This window comes from Erpetoichthys calabaricus, chromosome 13, assembly GCF_900747795.2.
Source record: "Erpetoichthys calabaricus chromosome 13, fErpCal1.3, whole genome shotgun sequence".
NCBI classification, from domain to species: domain Eukaryota; kingdom Metazoa; phylum Chordata; class Cladistia; order Polypteriformes; family Polypteridae; genus Erpetoichthys; species Erpetoichthys calabaricus.
The window spans coordinates 23,015,600-23,034,308 of NC_041406.2; the positions used below are offsets into that span (position 1 = coordinate 23,015,600).

The following is an 18,709-nucleotide window of genomic DNA, read 5'->3' on the forward strand; positions in this document are numbered from 1 at the left end:
AGAAAAAAAACATTAAATAATGTATTGAATAGGAAGTGAATGTCAATATTTAAAACGGCGGTGGTTGTGAAAAAGCTCAGATTTCAAAATGGGGTCACACTCTAAGGATACCAAATAAACCAAACCATCTTACCAATCTGAGTCAGGAGAGCTTCATGTGTGGAGTGGACAGGTGGTCTTATCTGGAACTGAGATGCGCACTGCTGAAGCGCTCAAAGATGGAGTAGTAAGAAGAAAAAGAAAGGGACCGGAGCTCCGAAGTCCTCAGTACACAGTATGTGCTGTAGAGGAGCAGCCTGGCAATGTTTGAGTGAAAGAGGGAAGTCCTTTAACAACATTTGTTCAGACTACTTTAAACTGGAATGTGGTATCAGACACTGATGTCCCTTGTCACCACTGCTGTTTGCAATCGCCATTGAACCACTGGCAGTTCACTGTTGAAATGCTGATCAGATAAATGGGATTATCTGAGAAGGACTGGAACAGAAAATTTCTGTATATGCAGATGATATGGTCTTATATATATCAGACCCAGAAAATACTGTGCCTGCAGTCTTAACAGCACTTACAGAATCTCAAAAGATCTGTGGTCTCAGAATTAATTTGACTAAAAGTGTACTCTTTCCAGTGAATTCTCAAGCATACAATATCATATTGGAGACCTTTCATTTTACCATAGCAGATCAGTTTAAATATCTAGAGGTTAACATCACAAGTAAACACAAAGCTCTTTATCAACAAAATTTTGCTGTCTGTATGGAAAAAGTTAAGCAAGACTTGCATAGATGGTCAACCCTTCATCTCACTCTAGCTGGAAGAATTAACATTGTTAAGATGAATATTCTTCCTAAGCTGCTTTTTTATTTCAAAACATTTCAATATATATCAGTAAATCATTTTTAAACAATTAGATTCAACAATAACCTCATTTATTTGGAACTCAAAACATTCACGTAACCAAAGAGCGACCCTACAAAGACCTCAGGCAGAAGGTGGCATGGCTCTACCTAACTTTCAGTTTTATTACTGGGCAGCAAACATACAAGCCATAAAAACCTGGACACAAATAAATGAACATACACAGGCTTGGTCCGCAATAGAAATAAAATCCTGTGGTACTTCTTTATACTCCCTGCTCTGCGCCCCAATAAATGCAAGTTATCAGCAAATATACTAATAACCCAATTGTGCTTCACTCACTCAGAATATGGAACCAATGTAGGAAGCATTTTAAGATGGAGAAGCTTTTATCTGTGGCACCTCTGCATGAGAACCACCTTTTTCAACCCTCGCAAACATACGCAGTTTTTAATATCTGGAAAAAATTTGGGATTAAATTGCTCAGAGATCTTTATATAGACGACATCTTTGCATCGTACAAACAATTACATCCATCCATCATTTTCCAACCCGCTGAATCCGAACACAGGGTCACGGGGGTCTGCTGGAGCCAATCCCAGCCAACACAGGGCACAAGGCAGGAACCAATCCCGGGCAGGGTGCCAACCCACCGCAGGACACACACAAACACACACTAGGGCCAATTTAGAATCGCCAATCCACCTAACCAGCATGTCTTTGAACTGTGGGAGGAAACCCACGCAGACACGGGGAGAACATGCAAACTCCATGCAGGGAGGACCCGGGACGAACAATTACATTCCAAATTTAACCTCCCAGCTACACATTTCTTTCACTATCTTCAAATTAGAAACTTTGTTAAACAGAACTTGCCTGATTTTCCTCATCTTGCATCCTCCTCCATGCTGGAAAAAATACTGCTCAACTTCAAGGACTTGGACACCATCTCTGCAATATATAAAATCTTATTAGAGTCCCTACCTTTCAAAGATCCAAGAGGACATTGGGAAGAAGATCTCTTAATCAATATATCAGAAGAGGAGTGGAAAGTAGCAATGCAGAGAATTCACTCGAGTTCCATATGTGCAAAGCATCGAATTATTCAACTCAAAATTACATAATCGAGCTCATCTGTCTCGCCTAAAACTGTCCAAAATGTTTCCAGGGTGAGAGCCGACCTGCGAACGCTGCAATCGAGCTCCAGCCTCACTGGGTCACATGTTTTGGGCCGGCACCAAACTAACATCATTTTGGACCAAAAATTTTAAATGCCTTTCAGACAGCCTTGGGGTCCCAATCCACTAACAGCTGTGTTTGGTGGGCACACCGAGGGTCTTAAAGTGCAGAAGGACAAACAAACTGTGATCGCCTTCACTACACTTTTGGCACGCAGACTTATTTTGCTAAACTGGAAGAATCCTAACTCTGCTCTTTTAAGTCAGTGGGTAACCGATGTTTTATATTATTTGAAACGGGAAAAAATCAAATATTCAGTTAGAGGATCTGTACAAAATTTTTTTAAAACCTGGCAGGATCTAATCAGTAAAATCTTAGACTAAGCTCTTGAAGCACCGAGTCAGTAATTCTCTCCGCATTTCTTTTTCTCCTCCATTCATCTCTACTGGCCTATTAAACTCATCAGTTTAGGTTTGTCTACAAGCCTTAAGTTTTCCCCCGTTGGCGTTTCTCTCTCTCTCTCTCAGGGGTGAGGGGGTCGACTTGACTTTCAATCCTATTATTTGTAAAAATTGATCAATTTGTTTGAATGATTACAATAAAATGAATAGAATTAAAATAAAAAAAAAAAGAAAGGGAAGTCGTACCTCCCAGGCTCAGCCATTATCGTCTCCATTTTATCTCAACAAGTTGTCACTTTAACACATCGAACAACTGATAAATATGTAAACGGACGACTCTCACGTAGCACCGCTAAGTAAGGAACACTTAGAGAAGAGGACCGCATGTTGAAAAGCCAACACTGCAGCATCCCCTGTCATCCATTCTTCATAAAGGTACAGGAGCACACAGCTCAGGTTGAACACGTCGGAAAACAAAGCATTTGAATTTGATGAACAGAAAAGTAACACACAAAAGTGAGATGAACGCGCTGTAACACAATCGGAACCAAATGCACGTGACGTTATAAATACAAACATACGGTACACAGCGGGCCAAAGGAGAACAAGCTGGCTTCCCTGGATATCTGGCAGGTGTTGTGATTTGACCTCCTCTATTAATGCTTGTCATCTGCAGACTGATGTGAAGATGAGGTGACGGTGTGGACATCGGGGACATCACATGCCCTGAAGAGATCAAAGAGATCAGGCTTACACCATAGCGTACAAATTCTTCATTTCTCTTTTAGCTGCTTTCCCGAACGCCAGGTCAGAGGTCATGGTCCCACCTGTGCTTGCTGCCTAACTGGCTTTAATAAGAAAGCACTGGCGATACCACATCTTAGATGTATCGCTGGCATACAAGTCCAATTAATCTTTGTCTTGAGAAACATGACCTCCAGACAGACCATGTTTTTAGTGAAAACTTCAAGCTTTGCCCTCCGTTGCTGAGGTGTTTCACTTATAAGTTGTTGTGCCGTGGCCTTTGCTTTGTTTCGATGTTGTGTCTCTTCATCTGAGTCATTAGCACAACCTTGTTGTTGTGTGGCGGTGTTTGCTGTTTACGGGTCTTTCGTAGTGAGAAGTGAGGTGCATGGATGTGGTTCACTGTGAGCAGAGCGGACTACTCCATACACACACAGGTCTTACTAGCTACGTGTGGTCATCGGGACAAAAAACAACCCTAAGACTCCAAAGCAGTTTTACTATGCTTGGTGAACTTGAGGAGGCACCAGCTAGGTGGCACAGAACAGGTCATATCGTGTCCAAGATGGATGTGTAGTCGAGTGCAGCTGTGGCACAAATTCAGCAGGACAGGCTGGAACCCAACTCAGGCAGGTAGTTCGTTGTGTGAATGTACAATGTGCATGTACCACACAGCTGAGATTATCTGCTTGGCTTCAATGAGAAGTGAGATGCATGCAAGTGGCCAAAAATTGTTAGTGCGTGCGTGTGCCATCTCACCAAGTGCAAGTCACACTTGTATAAACTTCTGCATCTTCTGTAGAATTCACATCAACTTCCGTGGTTGAGTGTGAGCAGAGCGGACTTCTCCATACATATATACACACACAGGTCTTTCATTTACTGTACGTATGGCACATTCAATATGGTCAGTATGATACATTACAGGATACGGCTTGAAAACTCTGTGCCCTCCATGCCTTACCAACTGCATGGCAGATCATAAACTGGGGCTAATGGTTAGTCAGAGAGGCAAGAAATAATGAGAAGATGTCACCCAGTTTAGGGTGTGACACACGGAGATTCACTCGAAAGATATTCTGTTGTAACTCCCATTAGAATGAAGCAATCTGAACCAAAACAATACGCTCCATACCTTGACGTCTGTGTCTTGTTGGAATATCCAACCTCTGCGTAACTTTAACTTTGTGACTGATTCTTGAACTTTATCCTGAAGAAGTTGTTGATATTGGGTTGAATTCATCTGACCCTCGACTTTAACAAGGACCCCAGTCCCTGAACTAGCCACATAGCCCCACAGCATGATGGAACCTCCACCAAATTTGACAGTAGGTAGCAGGTGTTTTTCTTGGAATGCGGTGTTCTTCTTCCGCCATGCAAATTGCTTTTTGTTCTGACCAAATAACTCCATTTTTGTCTCATCAGTCCAAAGCACTTTGTTCCAAAATGAAGCATTTGCATACAAGCAGCGACTATTTGCGGTGTGAGTGCAGAAAGGGCTTCTTTCTCATCACCCTGCCATACAGATGTTCTTTGTGCAAATTGTAGAATGATGTACAGATACACCATCTGTAGCAAGATGTTCTTGCAGGTCTTTGGAGGTGATCTGTGTGTTGTCTGTAAACATTCTCACAATCCTGCTCATATGCCGCTCCTGTATTTTTCTTGGCCTGCCAGACCTGCTGGGTTTAACAGCAACTGTGCCTGTGGCCTTCCATTTCCTGATTTCATTCCTTACAGTTACAGAAACTGACAGTTTAAACCTCTGAGATGGATTTTTGTAGCGTTCCCCTGGTGGGGTCCATGACTGTTGTCACAGCTGTAGCTCTTTTCTCTGTTGTTGTTTTATAACGCTGGCTGATGATGATGATGGTGACAACACTCAGCGCATGCGTAGAGGCAAAAAAACCGCATGAATTCCAATCCTGCCCGCTCGCAATCGGATGGGACCACAGTTACATATCTAAATGAGTCAAATCTGACTGGAAAGGATGGCATTCCTGTGTGCTTGTGTCACATTAAGACTTGAGTCCCGTCAGCCTGGTAATGTGAGCACATTCAAAGTCAGCGCAGCTCAGGTTCAGACCCTGACACCCCCCCAAACCCCCGTGGTGACAGCGGGCTCCCTGATGGATGGGCTTTACACGCTTGGCTTTCCTGCCACAACTCATAAAACGTCTTAGGTGGGCTTCAGAATGTTGCCTTTTGTCTGCACACGAGTGGCACCCGCAGGGTGACGGCGAAAACGATTTTCGCTGTGCCCGCCATTCTTTACATAACGGGGGCTGCTATTCTCAGATGGACCTTTTTAATCGATTAAGTGCCACGCTTCATTTGAGGTCCGAGACGTTTCTTGCCTACAGGACCACCCAGCGCTCTTCTGCATACCCAAACACGTCTTGATCCTCACGTCGAGACCAAAACGCTGGAGATATGACTGGGAGCTGCACAGGCCGCTCAGCCTTCGGGCATGAAGGACAGCTGATCCTCCAAGGGTGGGCCGCCCCTCTGCTCGCACTCCTCTGTAGGACGTCGGCCATTTTTGGAGGGGCGACTTCATCCAGATGAGGCCTTGGGAGTGACGCATGTCCTCACCTTCTTGTTGCATTGCAAGGGGTGGAATGTTGCCATCTCCCATCAGACCCACGGCACTCAGTTCAGGGGCAACCCATTCGTCCTCCCTTCCACCATCACATTTAGTGTGGCAGACTGACCCCCTCATGTGCGCACACACACACACACAGAGGGCTTTTGGGGTATCCAGAAGAAAAGCACACAGCAAATCAGATATAAAGTAGGGGCACTGAGTGGGATGGCAATGACAGCGAGGGTCCTGTGACGTAGCTGGGCCTACTGCTATAGACGGGCACCAACCTGCCATGAACACTGGGGGGCACAAACGGCATAAATTACACTGGACAGCAATTGGCTTTAGAAGTTTCGCTCCCTGAAACTTTCTGCTTGACATCTTCAGGCTCCACACCAGCCTCACTCCTCACTCAGCGCATCACGTAGGAGTTTGGGGGCTCAGGAATTGAACTTTGACAGTTTAGTGCGTTTAACTGCTTAATGTTGCGGACACCCTGCTTGCAGTTTAGTTGATGCTTTGCTGCCGATTTTCGTTTGTCCCCCACATCTGAAGCTTCTCGTTTCAGTGTCCCACAACAACACTGATGGATTCTCCTCGCCCCGATTCTGCTTCTCCTTCGCTGAAACCTTCCGCCATGAAACTCACTGACTGCACCGAGAACAACGCACATGATGAGTCTTCATCGACTTGTCGCACTTCACAGTTTTGTACGCTTGAAGCACATTGTCACACGCAGTCCAACGTTTACGTAAAGACGAGCTAAAAAGCTCTTGGGTGGGTCCACAAGCCGTTTACAGAGTGGCGCGGCCCGTCTGTCTGAGCTGCATTCCTAGTTGCCGTGACACAACTGTCAGATCACCACTCATGTTCCCGTTGTTCTGTCTATGCATACTTGAATCATAAAAATGGGCAACGGCAATTGAACAGTGCGTGACGGGAACATTTAAAGGTGACTTGTGTGCTCAGCAGGCCAAAGTCGGTAAGATACACGCAAAGCAAACGTGTCCAGGAGGCAGACGTTTTGTGCAGCAATAAGAACAACAGAATCTGCCTTACTTAACAAATGGACAAGTGTCGGTGCGTCTGTGTGTCCATTGTTATGTCTCTGAAATTCCAATATTTGGTGCATCACAAACATCTGTAGTAACAAAAAGCATTTGTAATTCCAACAGATGGTGCATCAGAAATGTTAATGCTGCTTTTACGACAGAGACACAGGCACTGCACTTGTCATTCCAACAGATGGCGCATCATTAACACTGTTTATGAATCCCATACCAAATGGCATATAGTCACAGGCACTGCACTTGTCATTCCAACCGATGGCACACCATTAACACTGTTTATGAATCCCATACCAAATGGCATACAAGAGTCACAGGCACTGCACTTGTCATTCCAACAGATGGCGCATCATTAACACTGTTTATGAATCCCATACCAAATGGCATATAGTCACAGGCACTGCACTTGTCATTCCAACCGATGGCACACCATTAACACTGTTTATGAATCCCATACCAAATGGCATACAAGAGTCACAGGCACTGCACTTGTCATTCCAACAGATGGCGCATCATTAACACTGTTTATGAATCCCATACCAAATGGCATATACAAGTCACAGGCAGTGCATATGTCATTCCAACAGATGGCACATCATTAATACTGTTTATGAATCCCATACCAAATGGCATATAAGAGACACAGGCACTGCATTTATCATTCCAACAGATGGCACATCATTAACACTGTTTATGAATCCCATACCAAATGGCATATAAGAGACACAGGCACTGCACTTATCATTCCAACAGATGGTGCATCACAAAATTTTGCAGTAATGCATTTTATTACTACAAATGTTTTAAGATGTACCATCTGTTGGAACAAATTCAATGCATTTTATTACTAAATATTTTGTGATACATCCATCTGCAGGAATGACAAGTGCAATGAATTTTATTCCTACATGCATTACAAAATACATTGCAAAAGATGGCACATCACAAACATTAATACTGCTTTCACAAATTCCATACCAATGGCATATAATAGACACAATGGCACTGCACTTGTCATTTCAGCACATGGCGCATCATTAACGTTAACAATGCTTTTACTAATCCTATTCCAAATGGCATATAACAGAGACACAGGCACTGCACTTGTCATTCCAACAGATGGTGCATCCCAAACATTTGCAGTAATGCATTTTATTAGTGCACAGCCAGTCTTGCCGAGTGGCTCCCCTCTCGTGTCCCCGAGTTCCTACACGCTGCTCCGGCAGTGACGACTCCACTCGAGGCATCTTTGAACGGCGGCCATCGCGAGCTGACAGATGTGCAGGCGGCGTCCAGCACTCTATAAGCAATCTGCAGCTCATGGGTCTAACAGTTCACATCTGTCTGATGAATTCATTTCTTATTAACTCTGCCCATTTGGGTCAGATAGCGATACAAGTGCGGTCGTATCGGACTGGAATGGCATGCAACATGAATTTGAAGAGTCAAAGACAAGAACTGGAATTGGCCGGCAGTCGCCCCCAGGTCTGAACGGCTCTTCTCATTTGCGTTTGTCTTTGACTTTAACAGTCGCTCGCGCCCGCCTGCCTGCCCGTGTTATTCCAGACCTTTACCGCCACCTGGTGTTCATTCATTCATTTCACAGCCAAATGGATTCACTTGTTTTTTTTTTTTTTTTTTTGCTTTATTTTGTTTACAAAATAGTTCTCCATAAGAAAAATGATACTTTTATAACACAAAAAAAAAACTACATTAAATCACATATTGGAAACAAAAAAAAACTTTACAATTTTAAGAAGGCTCGCTCAAAAAATGTTTTGTATAAAAAAGCCTTAAGAAAATGTTAAGGCATTCTACAATAGCTTCATGGGGTGGAACCTGGAGAGGTGGACGTCTGTTCAGAAGTGGGCCGTCACTCGGTCGATTTCCAGCAAATCTTCCAATATCTGAAAAAGAAAAAACAAAAAAGGAAAAAATCCGAGTTATAAAATCAACTTTTCTACCGAGTGCCGGTCGTCGTATTAAGATGAATTCGGTACAACGATACACTGCCCAAATCTTTTTGTGTTTACGTCAAATATGGGATTGTGTCGCACATTCTCGTTTCTGAACAGGGGTCCTGCCATGAGAGTAACACGTCACGTGTGGTGTAAATGTAGGACCCTCTTGGTGAGATCACTGATGGGGACAGCCGTCCAGCTAAATTAAAGGAAGAGGTCCAGAGACTGATGACAAGAGGGGCACACCGAAAGGATCCAGGATTGGCTTGAAACTCCTCGGGTGAGGTTGGTGAGGTCAGGGTTGCCCGGTCAGTTCCCACCCTTAGCAGGATAAGTGGGGTAGAAGTGGACGTGAATGCCAATGACTGGCCACACGTATCTGACTGGTGTGGTGATCTCCTCAGCTCCAGCTAACGGGCACACAGTCACTTCCACATTTTCAGGGTCACTGGGAGCTGAAGCCCACTCTGAAAGCATCAAGCTTGGACCACTTTAAGAAGAGGCAGTGACCAGACTGGGGGGTTCAAACCCAGGGTCCTGGCAGCTTGCTCTTTACTGGAAGTTCAGCCGATTTATTTTTAGTGCGTTAGCTTTGTTAGAGCGGCATGCAAAAGTTTGTGCCCCCTTGCTTCGAATGTCTGTTACTGTGAAGAGTTACCGTATGTACTTGCGTACAAGTCGGGTCTTGAAACCTGAAAAATCGATCATAAAATCAGACCCCGACTTATACACAAGTTCAAAAATGTTCAACATCTTCTTGCCTTCTCCAGTCTCTCATCAGTTTCTCAGACACAGCAGCACAGTTGCCAGTTTCTTTTGCCACTTCAACGACTTCGAATTTAAAACCAGCTTCATATTTTCTTCTGATCGAACGCTCCATCGTAGATAAGGGATGCTCTAACGATAAAGGTGTATGAGGGTGTGAGATACAAATAACACAAATCGGTGCAAACGTCACTTCAGAATAGTTCGGTATTACCGTGTGGTCACGTAGGGACAATCGAGAGAGAGGTTAGGAGCACACGCTGATACCCTCATAGACATAAAAGGCCGTGTGCTCCGTGGTTCCTCTCTCAGGTGGGCCTTAGCATATCTTAATCGCTTGGACCAATAGTGGGAGTTTTTTGCATTCGACTTATACGAGCGACATTATAAAATACCGGAAATTATACGGTAAAATCAAGCCCCGACTTATACGCGGGTGAACGTAAACGCGAGTTTATACGGTAAGTAAGCAGAAGTTGAGCTGGCCACCGAAAGGAATGAAGTTAACATTTTAAGCAAGACTACATTTTTATTTCCATCATTCATGGATTCAAAATACAAAAAAAATAAATAAAAGGGCCTCCCTAATGGTCAGTACTTAGTAAGACCCCCTTTGGCAGCCTGTACACCCTTTTTGTAGCCAGCTAAGAGTCTTTCACTTCTTACTTGGGGTCTTTCCGCCCATTCGTACTTACCAAAGGTTTCTAAATCTTCAAGATTCTTGGGCCATCTTGTACGAGGGTTGTCTAGGTTCCGCGCGGAATTTTTATCGTTTGTCGAGTGTCAGCCTGTCGAAACCTGTTCTGCTGTGTAGAGGGATTATTCAAGTGGTTGCATGTTTTTGTTCAGATGTTTTGCTTCCTCTCGTCCTTCAGAATGAACACGAGAAGCAAACGAACCGAGAGGGCGCTAGCGGCGAGGCTCCCCACTCCGTGCGTGCGTGACTTTCGAGTGATGATTTTTTACGACTTTTCTGATGGTTTAATCCGCTCAGTGGAACGCACCATGTTTGCCATCCTTTTCAACATCGATGGCATTGTCGCGTCAATTCCGCTGATGGAGGGGACAACTGTCACCTCTGAGTGGTACACCACTCAGTGCCTGCCTGACGTTTTTTCTGCGATGGCTAGAGGCCGGTCCAAGAACTTGCGAAGTCACTTTTTGCTTCATGACAATGCGCCAGCCCACACGGCTAATGCGACGAAGCATTTCATAGAAGACAGTGGTGTCAACGTTTTGAACCCGCCACCCTACTCGCCTGATCTTGCACCATGTGACTTTTGGCTCTTCCCGAAGGTGACAGAACCCCTGCGAGGCCACAACTTCGAAACTCAAGAGGAACTGATTGCAGCTGTCAAAGAACAGCTGGACAACCTCCCAAAGACTGCCTTTCGCGAGTGTTTTGCGGCGTGGGTCAGAAGAACCCAAAAGTGCATTGATGTTGGCGGTGAATACTTGGAAAAAGTTTAAAAAGGATCGAAGTACATGAGAAAAATAGAAAAAAAAATCCTTGGCTACTTATTTCGAGTGATTCCGCGCGGAACCCAGACAACCCTCGTATGTACTGCTCTTTTGAGGTCTCGCCACAATCTAAAAATTCTTGAATGGCCAAGTCAGTCACCTGATGTTAACCCAATTGAGCAGGCAGTTCACTTGTTGAAGACTAAACTTCAGACAGAAAGGCCAACAAACAAACAGCAACTGAAAGTCGCTGCAGTGAAGGCCTGGCAGAGCATTAAAAAGGAGGAAACCCAGCATCTGGTGATGTCCATGAGTTCAAGACTTCAGGCTGTCATTGCCAGCAAAGGGTTTTCAACCAAGTATTAGAAATGAACATTTTATTTCCAGTTATTTCATTTGTCCAATTACTTTTGAGCCCCTGAAATGAAGGGATTGTGTTCAGAAAATGCTTTAGTTGCCTCACGTTTTTATGCAATCGTTTTGTTCACCCCACTGAATTAAAGCTGAACGTCTGCACTTCAAATGCATCTGAGTTGTTTCATTTAAAATTCATTGTGGTAATGTACAGAACCAAAATTAGAAAAAAGTTGTCTCTGTCCAAATATTTATGGACCTAACTGTAAATGCAGTCTGTGGCTGAACATCCCTGTGACGGGCCCTTTCAACTCACCTGTAAGCAAAAGCTACCTCATCTACCGCACGTGTTGCTGGGAAAGTGACAAGCAACAGTGGAATCGTACTTACTATATCTGGGGTAGTTCCAATTTTTTTTGCAAGTTCGCTGCGCTCCATGGTGCTCAGGTAGAGATATTTGTTCAGTAGTTCACCGTCTAAGATATTCCGGACTGCATTCTGGAGGGAACGTCGGTCAGCGTGCAGCATTCTGTGAAGACAGGCAACATAATGTTAAGACTTCAGGGGGTAAATTCATGTCAGCATTCTGGTGTGAAAAGGAAAGACGGACTGTTTATGAAAACGTCGAGAACACACCAGCAGCAATTCGAACAGAGCAAATGAGGGCTGGGGCAGGATGATGTCGTGTATAATGACATTCTGGTTCCAACTGGCATTAATTGGCGCTAAAACTAAGCTAAATGGCCGAGATGGGCTGTCAGCCATCGCTTGAATGCTTTACGGGGGCTGCAGATTTCAATTCTACAACCAGTCAAAGCGTCACTTTTCTTCTGCATACTGGGGAATTGAAACGACTCACATATGAGGTGTCACAAAACAGGCGCGAATGGGAGAGCAGCTAAAGGGCCCGAATGAGGACAATTCCATGCCAGACCAGGGGGTGGCGAGGTGCACTAATCCTTTCTCTGTTTCCACCGCAGACCGGTTATGGGAAATACCACCTGGTCTTGATGATGTCACTTCCGGTCCCGAGGAATGCAACTTCCCGCCTGAAAATTTGGGTATGGTACTGTCTCACTTGGATGTTAAGAGGATATTGGATTCTTCAGGTCTTGCTCCTGGTACTCCTTGGAATCATCCATCCTGCCGACTACGCCAGAGTCATATGAATAGACAGGAGACATAAAAAAGGTTTGAGGCAGCCACCTTTATATTGTTTCCTGGCTGCAAAATTGGTTGAAATGGTGTGCCAGTCGTGTACAGGATTGAGTCGGAAACAGAACTGTCTGGATGAGGCAAAGATGGTGGCTTTAACTCTTTTAGGGCGGATGTTGAGAAGGAGGGGTTGAGGGTGCCCGTCGACATCCAGGGGTAGAGGGTGACAATCAGCTGTTAATGGTGACAAAACTCACAGTTATGTTAAAGGCATTACCTCTCTGCTTGGAGGAATGTTAGACTCATTGACTCGGCATCTAATCCTTGCATGTGCATGAGTTACGAAATTTAAACAAAGGCAAGATGGCATCGACATCTCATGAGGGAGCGAAGCGAATGCAGAAAACAAAATACTCAGCAGTAATACTCAGAGTCGGACTCTGATTTTTCAGAATCTAATTTTGTTGAGAGTGATCAGGAGATCGAGCAAGAGAGTGAGGAACTGGAATCGGCTGATCGGGACACCAGCCGATGCCGCCCCAGCTGAGTGCATTTGTGCAGCCAACAACACCTATAGCAGGAATACCCAGACATTGATCCATGGGAGCCAAACTGGCTGCTGGACTTCATAAGACAGCAGGGCTTGCTGTTGGACATGACAGATTACCGGCCGCTGGACTACTTCAGGCTGCTCTTTCCTGATGCTGCTTTCCAGCTACTGTCAGATGAGACAAATGGGTATGCAGAGCAATTTTTTGAATCGTGGGCTACGCTTGCACCGCATGCTCGTTTTTCAAAGTGGAAACCCACAACAAAAGACGAGATGAAGGGCTTTGTGGCATTACAAATAGAGATGGGACTAGACTGGTGATATAACATCAGGGAGCATTGGTCCAAATGTGCTTTGTCCCCTGGTGGCTTTGGACAGGTTATACCGCGTGATGATAGGTACGTGCTGCTGCAAAGTTTTATTCATTTTTGTGATAACCAGAAGCAAATCCCAAGGGGTGAGCCAAGCTATAACCTCATGTATAAAGTTCAGGCCCTGCTTGACATTGTGGAACCAACATAGAAACAATTTTATCAGCCTGGCTGTGGTTTGTCTGTGGATGAATCTATGATTAAAATACAAGGGACGCCTATTTTTCTGCCAGACAGGCTGACTGAGTGCCACTTTCCTGCAACATATCAGGACAAAAAACACAAACCTGACTGTGTTGTGTGCAGCAACAGACCATTGAAAAGGAGGCACCAGTGCAACTCATAATGTAAGCAGTGCAATGTGGCAATACATGCAATTGGCTGCCTTGAGCGAGATCAGACTGTGCTGTGTAATGCATAAATATGACCTAAAACATCCTAAAACAGTCCTAAAAGTAGATAAAGAGAAACCAGTTAAACAAATGAGACAAAAATATTATACTTGGTCATTTATTTATTAAGGAAAATGATCGAATATTACATATTTGTGAGTGCAAAAGTATGTGAACCTTTGCTTTCAGTATCTGGTGTGACCCCCCTTTGAAGTAATAACTGCAACTAAATGTTTCCAGTAACTGTTGATCAGTCCTGCACACTGGCTTGCAGGAATTAACCCATTCCTCCGTACAGAACAGCTTCAACTCTGGGATGTTGGTGGGTTTCCTCACATTAACTGCTCGCTTCAAGTCCTTCCACAACATTTCGATTTGATTAAGGTCAGGACTTTGACTTGGCCATTCCAAAACATTAACTTTATTCTTCTTTAACCATTCTTTGGTAGAACGACTTGTGTGCTTAGGGTCGTTGTCTTGCTGCATGACCCACCTTCTCTTGAGATTCAGTTCATAGACAGATGTCCTGAAATTTTCCTTTAGAATTCTCTGATTTAATTCAGAATTCATTGTTCCATCAATGAAGGTAAGCCGTCCTGGCCCAGATGCAGCAAAACAGGTCCAAACCATGATACTACCACCACCATGTTTCACAGATGGGATAAGGCTCTTATGCTGGAATGCAGTGTTTTCCTTTCTCCAAATATAACGCTTTTCATTTAAACCAAAAGGTTCTATTTTATTCGCATCCGTCCACAAAACATTCTTCCAATAGCCTTCTGGTTTATCCACGTGATCTTTAGCAAACTGCAGACGAGAAGCAACGTTTTTTTTGGACAGCAGTGGCTTTCTCCTCGCAACCCTGCCATGCACACCATTGTTGTTCAGTGTTCTCCTGATGGTGGACTCATGAACATGAACATTAGCCAATGTGAGAGAGGCCTTCAGTTGCTTAGAAGTTACCCTGGGGTCCTTTGTGACCTCGCCGACTATTACACGCCTTGCTCTTGGAGTGATCTTTGTTGGTTGACCACTCCTGGGGAGGGTAACAATGGTCTTGAATTTCCTCCATTTGTACACAATCTGTCCGATTGTGGATTGGTGGAGTCCAAACTCTTTAGAAATGGTTTTGTAACCTTTTCCAGCCTGAGGAGCATCAACAACTCTTTTTCTGAGGTCCTCAGAAATCTCCTTTGCTCGTGCCATGATACACTTCCACAAACATGTGTTGTGAAGAGCAGACTTTGATAGATCCCTGTTCTTTAAATAACACAGGGTGCCCACTCACACCTGATTGTCACCCCATTGATTGAAAACACCCGACTCGAATTTCACCTTCAAACTAACTGCTAATCCTAGAGGTTCACATACTTTTGCCACTCACAAATATGTAATATTCGATCATTTTCCTCAATAAATGACCAAGTATAATATTTTTGTCTCATTTCTTTAACTGGTTTCTCTTTATATACTTTTAGGACTTGAGTGAAAATCTGATGATGTTTTAGGTCATATTTATGCAGAAATACAGAAAATTCTAAAGGCTTCACAAACTTTCAAGCAAAACTGTATGTGAAATCACATAGTATGCCGGTTCATACAACATGCAAGACAGTAACATTTGTCAAAAATAAAAAAATTTTGTTGATTTGATGTCTTAAACCATTGCTTTGTGTTCTTTTTTAAAAAAAGTTTGTTTTTGGAAAAATATTCAGCCCTGAGAGAAAAGAAACAAACAAAAAAAAAATTAGCCCTAAAAGAGTTAAGGGATGGTAGAGGAAGTGATGTCATTGGGGGCGGAAGTGACATCATCAAGGCCAGGTAGGATTTCCTGTCACTCGTCTGCAGTGGAAAGAGAGAAAGGATTAATGCACCTCACCACCCCCTGGTCTGGCCACTCATTCACACCTGTGTGACAGATGGGAAGTCAAAATGTAAAAGCAATTTGAAAATTACGCGGTAACCACAATAGTTAGAAAGTTACACAATACAAGACTTCTCCAATGCCTTATGGGTAGTTTGAACACACACATGTAGAGCGGCGCTCGGCCATTAGTCTCAAATGAACATGGACGCTCCACTGCTGGACTGCACCATTATTGAACAACGCGCCATCGTGAGATTTCTTATGGCAGAGGGAGTGAAACCTGCTGAAATTCACTGAGGGGTGTTGGCTCAGGACAGAAGTGAAAACAGCAGAGCTTCATGTAGAAGATTATGAATGTGTAGAAAGGTTTAAAGCAGGAAGAACAAGTGAAACTCAATCTGGTCAATCATCAACATCACGCACACAAGCCCACATTAACGAGGTGAACGTCTTTATTAGAGAAGGCCGACGGATTACGTTGTCTGCTGTTGCTGCACATTTGGATATCAGCAATGGATCTGCACATGGCAGCCCAGAGAATGACAACGGTTAAGTTTACACAAGATGGACACCCAAACAACTTACTGATCTGCACAAACAACAACATGTGAAAGTTGAGACCCAATTCGTGAAACGTCATGAAGAAGATCCAAGAGTTTTGGAGTGGATTGTCACCGGGGAGGAGACTCGGGTCCATCACTGTGAGCCAGAAAACAAGAGACAATGCATGCAGTGGAAACCCACGTCTTCTATCCATTAAAGAATAATGTTCAAATGACAGCCCTCTGCCAAGAAAATCATGATGACCTTCTTCTGGGACATGAAGGGTCCCATTCTGACACATTTTCAGGAACACCGACAATCAGCAACCAATACAACGTGCTGTGCTCTGCTTACAGAGAAACTGAAACCTGCAATCGGCAGCAAAAGGAGAGGAATACTATTAAACACCGTCCTGCTGCTCCATCACAACACACGTCCACATGCAGCAGCCGCAACGGTGAAGGCCATGCAACAGCCATGCTTTGAATGTCCTCCACATCACCCTCAGAGCCAACATCTAACTCTCACATCTTTGGCCCACCTGAAGAGGCTCTACGAGGTTGCAGGTTTACCTCTTGACTATGAGGTTGAGGTAGCGGTGCAGACCTCAATTTGGGAGCAGCCCAAGGAATGAAGTAGTGGAACCATACAAGAAGTGCATCGGCCATGTGGAAAAGTGACACATCTGTCATGTTCATCTTCTCACAGTTACCCGAATTAAATGGTACGTTGCCTTTATTTTTTCAATCTGCCTCAAGGCACAAGTCCAGTTACAAACAGATGACAATCTGTGTACAACACATACTCCATGAAGAAAGCTACCGAACACGGACAAATTCCTCAAATGCCCCGCAGCATCACCTAATCTGAACTCTTCCAATTCCATATCAACCTCACAATATTCATCTCAAAAGCCTGAACAGAACAGGAATGCTAAAAAGAACATAAAGCCCCTTCTTTCTGAGGAAAATGTCCAGAGAAGAGCGACTAGGCTGATTCCAGGGCTACAGGGGATGAGTTATGAGGAAAGATTAAAAGAGCTGAGCCTTTACAGTTTAAGCAAAAGGAAATTAAGAGGTGACATGACTGAAGTGTTTAAAATTATGAAGGGAATTCAACCAATGGATCGAGACTGTGATTTTAAAATGAGTTCATCAAGAACAAGGGGACACAGTTGTAACTTGTTAAGGGTCACACCAGTGTGGTGCGGTGGTTAAGGCTTTGGATTTCAAACCCTGAGGTTGAACGTTCACATCCCTCCACTGTGCACTTCATTCGCTTGTGTTCCAATTGGAAAAAACAAAAAGAAATGTAAACAACCGCATCTCAAATGTTGTAAGTTGCTTTGGATAAAAGCGTCAGCCAAATAAATAAACATTTCGCACAAACATCAGGAAGTTGTTCTTCACACAGACAGTCGTAGACTCGTGGAATAAGTGCCCCAAGTAGTGTGGCAGACAGCAGGACATTAGGGACCTTTTAGTGTGAAGCGTGGTGAGCAACGGGCGTTGTGCATCATCTGCAGTGTGGTGCTACCAAACAACAGCATGAAGCCTTCCACACTATAAAGACATTTGCAAACAAAACATGCTACTTACAGAAGCTGAAACTTCTTTAAATGAAAAAATGTACAAATGAATGTGCCAGCAGGCACTTGGGGCACTGTCCCATTGCACATCACACTGCCAAATGTAAGAATGGGCACAAAATTATCGACGTGCCAGCCACCTGTAAACTAAGATGAATCCCTCTCGGCACTCCCTTCACTTACCCCGATGTGAAAACCAGACAGGCCAAGGTTATTCATTAAAAAGACAAATGGACACTAAATCTGATTCAATGTTAAACCCCCATGTGCCGAATGAGTACGGTGCGTATTTCACCTCCTATTTACACTGCAGATAAATTCTGAATACATATTTGCCCTTATTTGTTAATGTGTGCCATTTTTAGGGCTGTGGGCGAGTTTACATTAGAATTTCTGATGATAAAATGGTTTGGGAACCACTGCTCTAGAACATCTTCATCCTCAACGGGCTCACCCAGGATAGCGGGTTTCCTCTTAAATATTTTTTTTCTCCACTGTCTATTTTAATGGGCGTCCTTTGTGGTGGGACTCCTTAGTTTCATATGATCTGACACTAAAGCCATCAACACACAGCACGCAGCTTTACTATCACAAAAATCTCACCATACCTGTATGCTTTAGGGTTTAAGCCAGCGTGGTGTGGGATCATGGTAGTCAATGCATTCTGCAACATTAGTAGTCGACGGTACGTCTTTTCCTGCATTGGCAGAAGAAGTCCAATCCCACCATCCAGAGTAGCTTTAAGAGAGAAGACATATCTGTTATTACGACGGTTGGTTTTACAATCAGAAAGTCAAGCAAAGCCAATAATACAGTGGTGATCGAAATTTGAGAACAATTTATGAACACTTGCTTTTTCTGAAATG

The 18,709-nt window shown here is 43.9% G+C and overlaps 1 protein-coding gene across 2 annotated transcripts in view; it reads right to left on the bottom strand.

Annotated features, from left to right (window-relative positions):
• Window positions 1-8,475: 8,475 nt before the first annotated feature.
• Window positions 8,476-18,709, bottom strand: part of cpsf1 (cleavage and polyadenylation specific factor 1) — an 86,974-nt gene continuing 76,740 nt past the window's right edge. For both annotated transcript variants that reach the window (XM_028818030.2, XM_028818029.2), the window contains exons 36-38: window positions 18,452-18,581; window positions 11,768-11,906; window positions 8,476-8,743 (exon numbers count right to left, since the gene is read on the bottom strand). In XM_028818030.2, the coding sequence (XP_028673863.1) occupies window positions 8,696-8,743; window positions 11,768-11,906; window positions 18,452-18,581 (317 nt within the window). In that variant the 3' untranslated portion in view covers window positions 8,476-8,695. The remainder of the gene's footprint in view (window positions 8,744-11,767; window positions 11,907-18,451; window positions 18,582-18,709) is intronic.